Raw genomic sequence first — 13,321 nt, forward strand, 5'->3', positions numbered from 1 at the left:
CACGCCTACCAATGTCTGCACATCCAAATAACTCTGAGCAGCTGCAGCCAGTGAAAACTCTCTGATTTCCTCTGGGGTGTTGTAAGTGAGGCTGGATTTGAGCTAAATGTGTTTTTTATAAAATAAACTTTAACTGCTGCAGACATTTCAATTATTTGTAACACAGTCATGTATGGTGGTTTGGCTAATTTCTATTAAATTGGTGTAACTCACACCCCTGTCTTAATTTGTCATGAGTAAGTATTAGTTAAGTACAATACAGATATCTTCACTCAGATGGGTTAACATCCATTTTATTTTGTAGGACCTTGTTGTAATGGGAGCACCTGGGTCATACTACTGGACTGGTACAGTGAAAGTTTACAGTTTGAAAGATGGCAAAAATTATCATTTTGAGGATTCAGGTTTTGGGTCCAGCCACTACCGTTACCTGGGTAAGTAAAGAAAGCCTTGCAAAGTTCAAAGTGCATCTTTTATTAAAGTATGTATACTTTAAGCAACCTTGAGATTTGTCTCCTTACAGGCCAGCCACAAAACAAAGAACCCCAGTAACACCCATTTAGAAAAAAGGCCATCAAACACTCAATGTGCAGAGAAAAAAAAACAAATCATACAAATAATAGAAGTAAGCAAACAGCATTCAGAACTGAAGTTGTACAAAAATGAGTTCCCAGACGTGAAGCCAGGCCACAGCCTCAGTTCAATGTAGCATCTAGAAAACGCTACCACCTGTTGCTGTGGAACTATGTTATTCTTGAAACTTTTTATTTGATGAAGTGTTTCTTTTGTTGTTAAACATGGAGTGCTGGTGTTGAAATGTTGCAAAACAGCTCTGGCATTAGAATGCCAATATAACAGCACTGTGGTGTAGTGGTTAGCACAACACTTTTGCAGTACGGGAAACCTGGGTTCAATCCTGCTGCTGCTGTGACCCTACTAAGAGCCAAAGCTGAAAGCCCTGACTCCACCCAATATAGCTCTCTAGGTAATTGAAGCACACAAGCCTCCAAACCATAATGAGGTTGTGGTCAACTTGGAGGTTTATGTCACCTGCAAACCCAATGATTATATTTCCTGTACTCTTAATGAAATTGTTCCCTCCTGTACCTCATGAAGTGGCCACTGAGTGTATGTTTGTGGTCTTCTGCTGCTGTAGCCCATCCACTTCAGGGTTTGACATACACTCAGCGATGCTCTTCTGCACACACCGCTGTTGTAAGGTGTGGTTATTTGAGTTGCCTTCCTGTCAGCCTGAACCAGTTGGGCCATTCTTCTCTGACGTCTCTCTCTTTAACGAGGATTTTTTGTCGACAGAACTGCCGCTCACTGATTGTTTCCTGTTGTTTTTTTTTGCACCATTCTCTGAAAACTCTAGAGACTGTTGTGCATGAAAATCCCAGGAGATGAGCAGTTCCAAGATTCTCAAACCATCCCTGTTTGGCACCAACAATCGTTTCACAGTCAATGTCACTTAAATCACTTTCTTCCACATTCTGATGTTGGTCTGAACAACAAGTGAACCTCTTGACCACATCTGTATACTTTTATTGAGTTGCTGCCACATGATTGGCGGCTTAGATAGTTGCATTAATGAATGGGTACATCTAATAAAGTGGCCACTGAGTGTGGTTTGGATTCCCTGCACTCTAACGGTTTTGAACATTTTATCAAAGAGTGAAGTCTAGGAGAACGATATCAGCCACTCTCCTTTTCAGTAAATTTTATTTCCTTCAAAAATCCCATCAAATTGGTTAGGCGGTATCTCTTCCTAACAAAGACCCCCATCGAGTTCCTTTGAATTCCTGCTTTTCCAAGTTTAGATTAAACTTTTCCATTAATCTTTTTCCAATAACTTTTGTTCCATGAAATTAATTGTAAATGAACCAAAACCCATTCAATACTCTTGCTAGAAAATTTGCAAATTTAAAACTAAGAGGTTTAAAACTAATTTGGCAGTCAATAGGATCCATGGTGGGGTAAGTTTGGTCAAATATGGAAGAAAATCTACGACAGTCCTGTAGGCTGAGCAGACATGGGCGTGATAAAGCATGTGGGAGGATTGGAAGGCTAAATTGCATGTATTTTAATGCAAGGAACTTGACTGGTGAAGTAGATAAACGGAGTGTCGATCACACATGGGAGTTTGTTACTGTTGCAGTCGTCACTGAGACGTGATTGGAAAAAGGGCAGGGCTGTCAACTCAGCATTCTGGATTATAGAAGCTTTAGGTAAGAAAGGGAGTGGAGTGTAAAGAAGGAAGCCATTACTGCAGTCATGAGGAAAGACATCTTTAAAGGCTCTTTAGAGCATTGCAGTTGGAAAAAATATCAGGTAGTTTGATGTATACTACAGTTCTCCCAGATTCAAGGGGCAGAATATAAGGTATCCAGGTTTACTGATGTCATGAAGATAAGTAGAAAGGCATGTTGTGATGAAGACACTGGAAATGAAAAGAGACATTGAATGAGTGGGTGAAATCTTGAGTTTAAAGTAGCAAAAGGGAAGACAAGCACTTTGGTAAGAGGAATTAGAAGGTAGATTATATGGAAAGAGATGATGAATGAGTGAAACACAAATATATCCAGGTGTTCTCATGCACGAATTGTGAAAGGACAGTGAGCAGGTGTGGCAAGGAGTGAGGAAGGCAAGTGACATATTGGAGTTTAGAAAGAGGGAGGTTTTGTTTGAAAGCAACACCCAAAAGTCTGGAGGAACTCAGCAGGCCAGGCAGCATCTATGAAAATTAATAAACAGTCAACGTTTTAAGCTAAGACCCTTCTAAAGAACCTTTGCACAGGGTGTAGTAAAACATGAAATAATCTAGTGAATGGCAGGGCAGGCTTGAGGTGCTGCTTGTACTTTCTTAGTTTCTTATGTTAGTCATAAGGTGATAGAAATAGGCCATTCGGCCCATGTTGAACTCTTCGGCATGTATGTTCTGAGTTCTAATCCCATTTCTCCAGCACAGTGAAGTTTTTGCAGTGCATTTCCTGAGAGTTGCTGTTAACTCTGACAAGATGGTATGGAGGTCTCTGAAACAATGGGCCATGGTAGCTTGAATCAGCTGGACTGCACATTTCTCATGCTCTTCTTTCTTCAACTAGGGTACTCAGTGGCTACAGGCCACTTCACACAACCCAGTTCTTTGGAGATCGTAGGAGGAGCTCCGCAAGATGGAGGTGTTGGAAAGGTACTGGTCCAAGGTTTTATAATCCATTTGATAGTCAGCTTTTACCAGTCATGGTAAATGCAGGCATGGTGATAGTCATCACAGATGCCTGCATGATATACTGTATAAAGATTTAGCTCTAGAAGCATTAATCTTCTTCAAAAGCAACTGAGGTTGTGTAATATGGGAAGCAATTTATCAATGTTTATCTGCATAATTTTTTTATATAGTGTTGAGAGTTCTACTAGAATTAATTGTCTTGGAACATCTGGGCCCAATTCTTGAAGAGCTGCCACAAATAGAAAGCTTTCGAGTTGCGTTCAGTTAATTCCTACTTTTACAAGTTATTCTGGCAAATAATATTTTCCTTAATGTCAACAAGATGAAGGAAATGGTTATCAACTTAAGGAAAAGTCAAACCATTCACACCTCCCTTTACATTGGACATTGCAAGCATTTTCAAACTCCTGGCAGTGAACATCTCTCACAACCTCTCATGGTCCCTGAACACATCCTACACAGTCAAAAACGCTCACCAACGCCCCTATTTTTTTGAGGAGGCTGAAGAGAGTTGGATTTTGTACATCTATACTCATGTCATTCTGCAGATGCGCAGTAGAGAGCATCCAAACAAGCTGCATTACTGCACGGTGCAGAAACTGCATTGTGGTGGATGGGATGCCACTACAGCTGATAGTCAAAACTTCCCAATGCATCACTGGCTCCAGCCTACACGCCGTCAAGGACCATTTATACAGAACGGTGCCGGAAAAAGGTGTGTAACATCAGAAAGGATCTCATAAACCCTGCTCATGGACTGTTTGTCCCACTTCCATCAGGGAGGAGGCTACATAGCATTCCACACCAGTTCCACCAGACTCAAAAATAATAACTTTTCTCGAGCAGTAAGTCTGATCAATACCTCCATCCACTCTCCCCCTCTACTTTATTATTTCCTGTCAGTCACCTCGTGTCTAGCATCACGTTATGAAAATATATTCAATCTATGCTCATAAGCTATCTTATGTATTTATATTTATTGTGTGTGTTTTGGTACTATTGTTGTGTTCTTTATCTTTTGTATTTTTCTTCATGCTACATCGGATCTGGAGTAACAATTATTTTGTTCTCCTTTACGCCTGTGTACAGGAAATGACATGAAACAATCTTGAATCTTGAACCGTCAAGTCAACGTTATTTCTAGTGTTGGCCCTGTTAGGCGTGCTCTAACATAAAACCAAATTGAGCTGTAGATTAATAGTGTGACTTGTTGATAATTTTGAAGATAGATCTCATTGTGCTGCCCCTTTTGGAATGTTTATGAAATTAATTTACTGTCTATTTTTTTGTTCTATTTTACTGTCTATGTTTTTATTAATTTATATTAATTTGGAACAAATCCATCAATTAGAAAGACTTTAATGCTAATTGAGGGAGAGGGAGCTACCCAGACTAATCTCAGATTCCAGCTTAGTTTCATGCCCCTGCAAGGCACTGCTCTTCAAATACACCTTGAAGTATTTTAAACGTGTGGAAGGTGTCTGCATTGACACTGCAATTCTACACTGCCATCGGAGGGAGCTTCCTCATGTCAGCCATTACTGTCTGGTTAAGTGCAGCATCCTGTCACAATACATGAAAGCTACAGTAAACAGTCAGGAGAGCAGAACAGGTCATTGGCTGCAGTCTACCATCACTGCAGGACTTGTATGTGTCCAGGACAGAGATGTGGACAGAAAATATTGCAGACATTACCCACCCTGCAAACTGTCTCGTTCAAAAGCTCCCTTCCAGAAAGTGCCATGGGGTATTAGAGCAAAAACTTAACACCATCTTAAAAGTTTCTTTCCCCAGGCAGTTCATCTGATCAGCCATGTTAGTTAGCCACCCCGACCCCTCTGTTACCTCAGTCAATGCACTATAAACACTTTAAACCGCTTTTTATACTGTTGTTTACATTGTAAAAATGTGCCAGTGTTTATGTATTCATATACATTTTATTCCATATCCATACCTTTACCTCTAACTTGATTTTTATATACCGTAGATGTCGGATTATAAGCCGCTACTTTTTTCCCACATTTTGAACAGCTTTGAACACTGCGGCCTTTACTACGGTGCGGCTAATGCATGATTTTTTTTCATGCTGCCAAAAACATTTTGCCTCGTAACAGTAGACCAATAAAATTGATGAGTAGTTCACAGAGGTCCAATGAAATTGTACGATAAATCAAGCGCACTTTCACAATTAAATTATTGTAAATCAGTCATTTGTACTCACCCTCATCAACATGGAAAACACTCGAAGAAAAGCATTGTGCTGCCTTTATGGCAGTTATTTAGTTTATAATATTTTCGCTTAGTAATTCATTTTCTAGTTAAAGTTAGAAGTGTTTTAACTATATTTGTTTTCTGTACTACATCGCGGGATGCTATGACGTCACACCCGGTTTCGCCGCGTCTTGTGGGAAATACCGGTTTGCGATAAACGGGAAGGAGGGGGGCGAGCGCATTACGCGAGCGGCATTAGATCTGAGCGAACGCTGCTTTTAAGTTAAAGGCGATCAATAACTTTTCCTGGTAGGCTGCAGTATATATATTTTTTCGTTAGGAGATATTGGAATGTTGTTCAGTAAAAAAGTATACGCAACGTATATTTAAAAGTAGCCGCGTTACAGGCACGGTTCGAAAAAAAGCATTTGCAATATGTATTTGTTTATGTTACCATATGGATTTAATTAAAAGTTAAAAAATCCTCACGTGTAATATCTTTCTGTGTAAATATCTCATATTACAACGTGGGACACCTGCGGCCGAAAATCCGGTGCGGCCTAAAATCCGGTGCGGCTTGTACAAGTACAAAATTGATTTTCTTTCTAAAATTAGAGCCAGCGGCTTTTAATCAGGTGCGCTCTGTAGTGCGAAATCTACGGTAATTCTTTATTCTCTCTAATAGCTCAATTTTTTTTGTTGCATGTTGCACCACCACACCACAGCAAATTCCTAATACATGTAAAAGTATACGGTGTGGCGGCTCGCCTACGCGGCAAGTGAACTGGCTCCAGCAGTCGCGGGTGAGTCCACAGCCCGCGGCAACTGAGAGGTCTCTGAGTGCGGGGCAGACCTTGGCCTGGAAGCTGACATCACTTCTGCCGGGCAAAGAGTGGGGGATGCTGGGAGCGGGCACTTAAGTGCGCGCGGATTGAAACAGTAAACAGTCCAACCAGACCCTGCTCGACTCAGTGTGTTGCTTTCACTCATTGCGTATCAGCGCGACCACAACGGTGAATAAAGTTGATCCTTAATCCTTTCAGGCAGTAACTTCTTGATCCCTGTTTCCCTCTAGGTAAAAGCCTTTTTTCTTTCCTCTCCTTTAATCTTTTTACTATGAATAGATAATAATAATACTAAGTAATGATAATACAGGTTGTCAGAAATGGAAAATTCTACAAGGCACTGGGAAGGTTCCCAGGTGATGTGCAGATCTCTGCACACAGACTGTTCCGAGAAGTTACATCACGTAGAAACAGAAATTTAAGAGGAGACACACCACTAAATTTTCACTGATAAAAATCTAACACCAAAACAAGTCTACAAGGCTGATTGTTTTTATACCTTATATAAAACCTTAAAAAAAAGTACAGGTAAAAACAAGGCCTGGTAGGTGGAGACTGAATGCCTGCCGCTGTTTGTTGTTGTTCAATGGCTGATTCAGCGATTCTCCCAATGCTGCTCTGCTGATTTTGTTAGCCTGCACACATTGTATTCTCTTTGTATTAATGGTATGTAACATGTTTTTACTTTCAGATACATATGTATGATGAACAAAGGCTGCTTACCGGCAGCACAAAAACTCAGAGTCAGAAATGGTGATCCTAAGCTATCTCATTATGTTATCCAAACTTTAAAAAAATCCAAAATACTTCTGCCCCCAAGTATTTTGGATAAAGGGTACTCAACCTGTTCAATAAATAAGTGAGAATACTAATACATAATGCCAATTAAGATCAATAAGTTTGTTTTCCTATTTACTGTCTTGGCCTTCCCTGATTTTAGATTCTTCATTTAGCTCCACTGTCAGACACAGGATACAAGGAAAATCACCCTGGTTTATCCAGTCCGTAGTCACAACTTTCCAGTTGTTGGAATGTTCTGAATTGCTGATGGACATAGAACATTACTGTACCGTAAACGATGTTGTGCCAACCTTTTGACCTACTCTAAACCATTCTAATCCTTCCCTCCCACACACATCTCCATTTTGCTATCATAGATATTTAGAGTAAATGTTTCATCCTGTGCCTAAAGATCACCCACTATAAATACATGCTGGGAAAATAATTGTTTACTCTGTCTTCCACTCACTGATTAAGACTTATTTCAAGAAAATTTGAATGGCTACTTATGCTATTTTCTGCATTAAAACAGATGATGCTGGAGATGCCCAGTATCAGATTTATGTTGACATTTCAGACCAGTAATCCTTTTTCAGAATATTATCCTGGAAAACTGTGTCTACTCTTGCCATAGACACTGCTTGATCTGCAGAATGTCCCCTGCAATATCAGTTTTTATCCCATTATACAAGTTTGCATTAACCAATTCTATCATTTTGTAATAGACTTCTATAAAGCTATTTTTTTTCTGTATAAATCCTATGGACAAGAATCTGCGTGATTAGTGTTCTGGATGGGAACTTATGCCTATGTTAAAGTCAGAGTTGATACTAATCTACTGTATGTTTCAGAGAAATGAAACATTTTGTGTCAAAAGTTATGTTGAGTCCTGCCATGAAATATATACATTATGAAAAATTATATTTTGACACTTTGTCATTCATTTGTCTCCCTCATGGCTTGGGAGTAGTGTTTATAATACCATAAATTTGCTTAATGTTGGTATAATCTAATACATTATCATTTCCTTTTTAGGTGTACATATTTAAAATTGACGTAGATAAACTCTCAACAGTGTCCACTTTGCCAGGAAAAGAGGTCAGTTTTGTAAATAGTTGATTTTTCTTCTGTCACTTTCATTCCCTTCTCAACAGTAACGGAGAGAAGGCCCTTGACTATTCTGTCACTTGTACTTGTTTGATTCTCCTCCTGGATCTGTGAGTGTACTGTGTGTGAAGAGCTGGTTATTACACCTACTTATTAGGTAGCTCTATCAGCCTGCCTTGCTGATTGTAGTGATAATCATCTCCTACTGGCTCTCATAAAGCCAACAAGTAAAGGAGATCAGATTTAAACACAACTGTGCAAGTCTGCTGTAGTGTTTTGTTGAAACAGGTTCAATGAGAGTAAGACTTGTCTTTTTTTTTACAGAACTTTTCATGTTGTTGCATCTCAATGCACAGTACTAGGGGTCCTTGAACCTTTTCTGTCATCCAGTAACATCAGTGCTGATCTTTTTCTGAATCTGAATTCCATATTCTTGCCTTGATTTTATACCTCCTAGTGCCTGGACTCAACAAAAATCCAGCAGCCCCTGTTTCAGATCTCTATTTTGTGTGAAGTTGTGTAGAATGTCTTCACTCTAAATGGTTACCCTCCTTGTTCTGGTACTCGAGGCAGAAGTAATGTTTCTTTCTTATCTACATTTTAACAATCTTAGTTTTCAAGATGATTATCATACTGTTATCTTCCATTATCAAAGGACTGAAAATCTACCCTCCTGATTTGTATTTAGTAATATATACGTACTTTGATCATAAATTTTACTTTGAACTTTTGAAGGACTGTGTGTTTACACACAAATTTCAACCTCGTGGAATGACGTGTCACACTCATACATATGGTAAAGTTTAAAGCTAACGGTCAAACCACATGCTGGTCGTAGTATCCTGTCATCCTCCCAGAGTTGCCATGTTATTCCAACTGCACTTTCCAGTGATGCGAGGTGTTTATCTTAGCCAACATTTTAAGGAACAGAGGCACAAAGCCATCTAGTTCTAAAGAATTGCAAAAAGCTCAGGCTGCACCCTTTTATCTTCTTGGTTGTAACTTTTGAAATTGATTTTCTGTGTCCTCTGCTGTGCACTCTCTTTGGATTATGGTTTCAGTTATAGAACAGGAAATGTTGTAGGCACTCGGGGTTTTGCAGCATTTACAGAAAGAGAAACAAAGGCCTTCAAGTCCTTTGTCAGAGAGGAAAGAAGGATGGTTTAAGTGATAGTGAAGAAATGGGGAGGGATGGATTGGAGGAAGGGTACATCTGGGAGAGGCTTTGGGGATGTGTTTTATAAATCATTCAATTTCTGGGTTCATGGGGACAGACAAGGAAGCACAAGAAGTTGTAAAATGTAGGCATGTAGGGCGTACTAAGGAGGCCAGACTGTGCTAATGCAGACCTAAAACTTAAGTTGTTGAGCATTAGAAGTGACCAGTTCTGATATAGCAGTATCAGTGGCTGGGACAGAAGATGTCATGATATTGGTGATGAGTAGCACTAGGCCAAGACCAGAACAATCATGGGCTCAGTGGTCTCAGTCAGCAGTAGTTTGCCAAGCCCAAATGTGAGGGCGTTTTCACAATTGTTCTGTGTGGTCTTTTCAGGCTGAGGTGATGTTTAATAGCTTGTCCCTAGTTACGCATTGAGAAGATGGTGGTAAGCTATCTCCTTAAACCACTGCAGTCCTTTGGGTGTGGGAATACCCTTTATGTTATCAGGGAGAGAGTTCTAATATCTCGATCCAGTGACGGTCAGAGAACAGAGGTGTACGCTCAGTGGCCACTCTATTAGGTACACCTGCTCATTAATGCAAATATCTAATCAGTCAATCATGTGGCTGCAACTCAATGCATAGAAGTATGCAGGCATGGTCAAGAGATTCATTTGTTGTACAGACCAAACATCAGAATCGGGGAAGAAATGTGATCTAAGTGACTTTGACCATGGGATAGTTGTTGGTGCCAGATGGGCTGATTTGAGTATCTCGTGGGATTTTCATACACAACAGTCTCTAGAGCAGAGATTCCCAACCTGGGGTCCACGTACCCTTCAGTTAATGGCAGGGATCCATGGCATATAAAAAGGTTGGGAACCCATGTTCTAGAGTTTACAGAGAATGGTGCGTGAAACAAAAACATGGTTGTGTGATTGGGAGGGTAGCTTCTTGGTGATGGTGTTCGTATGCCTTTGTCCTTGTGTCTGGTTGAGGTTGCAAGGTGCTGTCTAAAGAGTCATCTTGGGTTATTGGAATTCATCCTGTACGTGGTTCAGACCGCATCGGTGGTGGAAAGAATGGTGTGGATGGTCTGCTTATCAAGTGTCCTGCATAGTGTTGAGGTTCTTGAATGTAGTCAAAGCTGCAATGAATTCAGCAAGTGGAGACCATTCCATCACACTTCTGACTTCAGAGAGTTGGGAAGTCAGTTACTTACGATGGGGTTCCCAGCCTCTGGCTTGCTCTTGTGTATATGGCTATTCCAGTTCAATCAGTTTCCATATTTTTCATGCAATACAGAATGTGTAGAACAGGGTCATTCAACCTTATCAAAGTCTATGCTAGTTTTGAGAGCAATCCCGTTGCCTTCCTATTGTTGTGTACTTTTCTCTCTCAGGCACACTCTGTTTATTCTCCCACTGCACAGTTTCACTAGGATTAATTTACAATAGCTGAATATCCCATCGGTTAGCTCAGATCTGCGATATGGGAGGAGATTGGAGCACTTAGAGGAAGCCTACAGGGTTACCGACCGTAAGAGCTTCTGTAAATAGCTGAAGAGAAAAAGATTAGATTTGCCACTTTCAGGGAACAAAGGACAGAAGGGCCAAACGTAAGGAAATGCTGGCTGTGAATTTTGTGTCAGTGTGGGGCAGTTACTGGAGGGTATGCTGTGGGACAATTTATTTGCATTTGGAAAGATGGATTTGTGTATTGGAAATCGTGCTTCATGAATTTGAATTTTTGTTTGAAGAGGTGACCAAGAGGATGAAAGAGGATAGGGCAGGGCAGTAGATGTTGTTGATATGCACTATTGCATCAGTGCTGGGTCCTCATTTGTCATCTATATTAGCAATTTGCTTGGTAATGCAAGTGGCATGATTAATAAGTTTGCAGGTGAGACCAGACTGAGTGGTACAGCAGACAGTGAAGAGGCTGGTGTTAGATCACAAGACCTACATTAATGGTGAAAGAGGGCAAGAGAACAGTAGAAGGAATTTAACTCACCCAAGGTCAAAGTGATGCATTTTAGGAAGTTAAATTAGTGCAGGGCATACACAGTGAGTGATTAAAGTACATAGTGCCCTCAAAGTGGTGATGCAGGTAGACAGGGTGGTGAGGAACCGACAGAATGCTTGCTTTTAGAATCAGAATCAGGCTTAATATCACTGGCAGGTGTTGTGAAATTTGTTGTTTTGTGGCAGCTGTACAATGCAATGCATAATAAGAATTGTGAGTTACAGTAAGTATGTATATAATAATTACATATGTATTAAGTAGTTAAAATAAATAAATAAATAGTGCAAAAATAGAAATAAAAAAGTAGTGAGGTAGTGTTAATGGCTTTGATGTCCACTCAGAAATCTGATGGCAGAGGGGAAGAAGCTGTTCCTGAATCATTGAGTGTGTGTCTTCAGGCTTCTGTACCTCCTGTCTGATGGTGGCAATGAGAAGAGGGTATGTCCTGGGAGATGGAGGTCCTTAATGATGGACGCTGCCTTTTTGAGGCATCGGTCTCTGGATTCTATGGAGGCTAGTGCTCATGATGGAGCTGACTAAGTTTACAACTTCCAGCAACTAATTTCAATCCTGTGCAGTAGCACTCACCACTTCGCCCCTCCCCCATACCAGTCAGTGATGCAGCCAGTTAAAATGCTCTTCATGGTGCATCTGTAGAAATTTGCGAGTGTCTTTGGTGATATACCAAATCTCCTCAAACTCCTAATGAAATATAGTCACTGTCATGCCTTCATTGTAGCTGCACTGATATGTTAGATCAAGTTTCGGTTCTCAGAGATATTGACACCCAAGAACAACTTCCAACTTTTCTACTTCTGATCCCTCAATGAGGACTGGTGTGTGTTCCCTCATCTTGCACTTTTTGAAGTTTACAATTAGTTCTTTGGTTTTACTGTCAAGTGCAAGGTGGTTATTGCTGTGACACCACTCAACTAGCTGCTATATCTTGCTCCTGTACACCCTCTCATCACCATTTGAAATTCTGCCATCACTAGTTGTATTATCAGCAAATTTTCAGTTTGATTGTCAGTGAGGTGGAGATGTTATTTCTGATCCACACAGATTGTGACCTTCTGGTTGGGAAGTCAAGGATCTAGTTGCCGAGGGAGGTATAGAGGCCCAGGTACTGGAGCTTTTTGATTAGAATTGTAGAAGTGATTGTGTAAAACAGTGAACTATAGTCAATAGACAGCATCCTGACATGGGTATATGTATTGTCCATGTGGTCCAAAGCCACGTGAAGATCCAATGAAATCGCATCCGCCATAGACCTACAACGATAGGCAAATTGCAGTGGGTCCAGCTGCTTGCTGAGACGGTAGTTAATTCTAGCCATAACCAACCTTTCAAGGTGCTTCATAACCTTAGATGTGAGTGCTACTGGACGATAGTCATTAAGGAAGCTCACCCTGTTCTTCTTGGACACTAGTTCAATTGCTGACCTTTTGAAACATGAGGGAACTTCCAACTTTAGCACTTAATGCAAGAGAATTGGGACATCACGTCAAATTTGTACAGACGTAGGCTGGGCTTGTGGAATATTATGTTCAGTACAGGTCACCACCCTAGAAGAGGAGTATGATTAAGTTAGAGAAAATGCAGAAAAGATTCATGAGGATGTTGCCAGGATTGGAGACACTGAGTTATAAAGAGATTAGATAGGCTAGTCAGTTATCCTTGGAGTAAAAGAGGCTGAGTGGTGACGTGGTAGAGGTATCATAAAATAATGAGAGGCATTGACAAGTTTCAAAGCCAGTGTTTGTTTCACATTGTAGCTTGTCTAAAACTAGACTGCACAGGTTTAAGGTGAGGAGAAGGTTTAAAGGGAGTCCTTCACACACATAGAAGTTGGTATCTGGAATGAGCTTCCAGAAGAGATGGTAGAGGTAGGAACAGTAACAGTATGAGCGAGGCTTAGAGGGATATGCAATTATTCAAACAAGTGGGATCAGTATAGGTAGGCA

At 40.5% G+C, this 13,321-nt stretch overlaps 1 protein-coding gene across 1 annotated transcript in view; it reads left to right on the forward strand.

The window, feature by feature from the left end:
* Positions 1 to 13,321, forward strand: part of itga9 (integrin, alpha 9) — a 425,264-nt gene that overhangs the window by 86,935 nt on the left and 325,008 nt on the right. Inside the window, exons 6-8 of the mRNA XM_073052451.1 lie at positions 305 to 434; positions 3,105 to 3,190; positions 8,101 to 8,163. Coding sequence (XP_072908552.1) covers positions 305 to 434; positions 3,105 to 3,190; positions 8,101 to 8,163 — 279 coding nt within the window. The remainder of the gene's footprint in view (positions 1 to 304; positions 435 to 3,104; positions 3,191 to 8,100; positions 8,164 to 13,321) is intronic.

This window comes from Hemitrygon akajei, chromosome 1 (genome assembly GCF_048418815.1).
Source record: "Hemitrygon akajei chromosome 1, sHemAka1.3, whole genome shotgun sequence".
In the NCBI taxonomy this organism is placed as follows: domain Eukaryota; kingdom Metazoa; phylum Chordata; class Chondrichthyes; order Myliobatiformes; family Dasyatidae; genus Hemitrygon; species Hemitrygon akajei.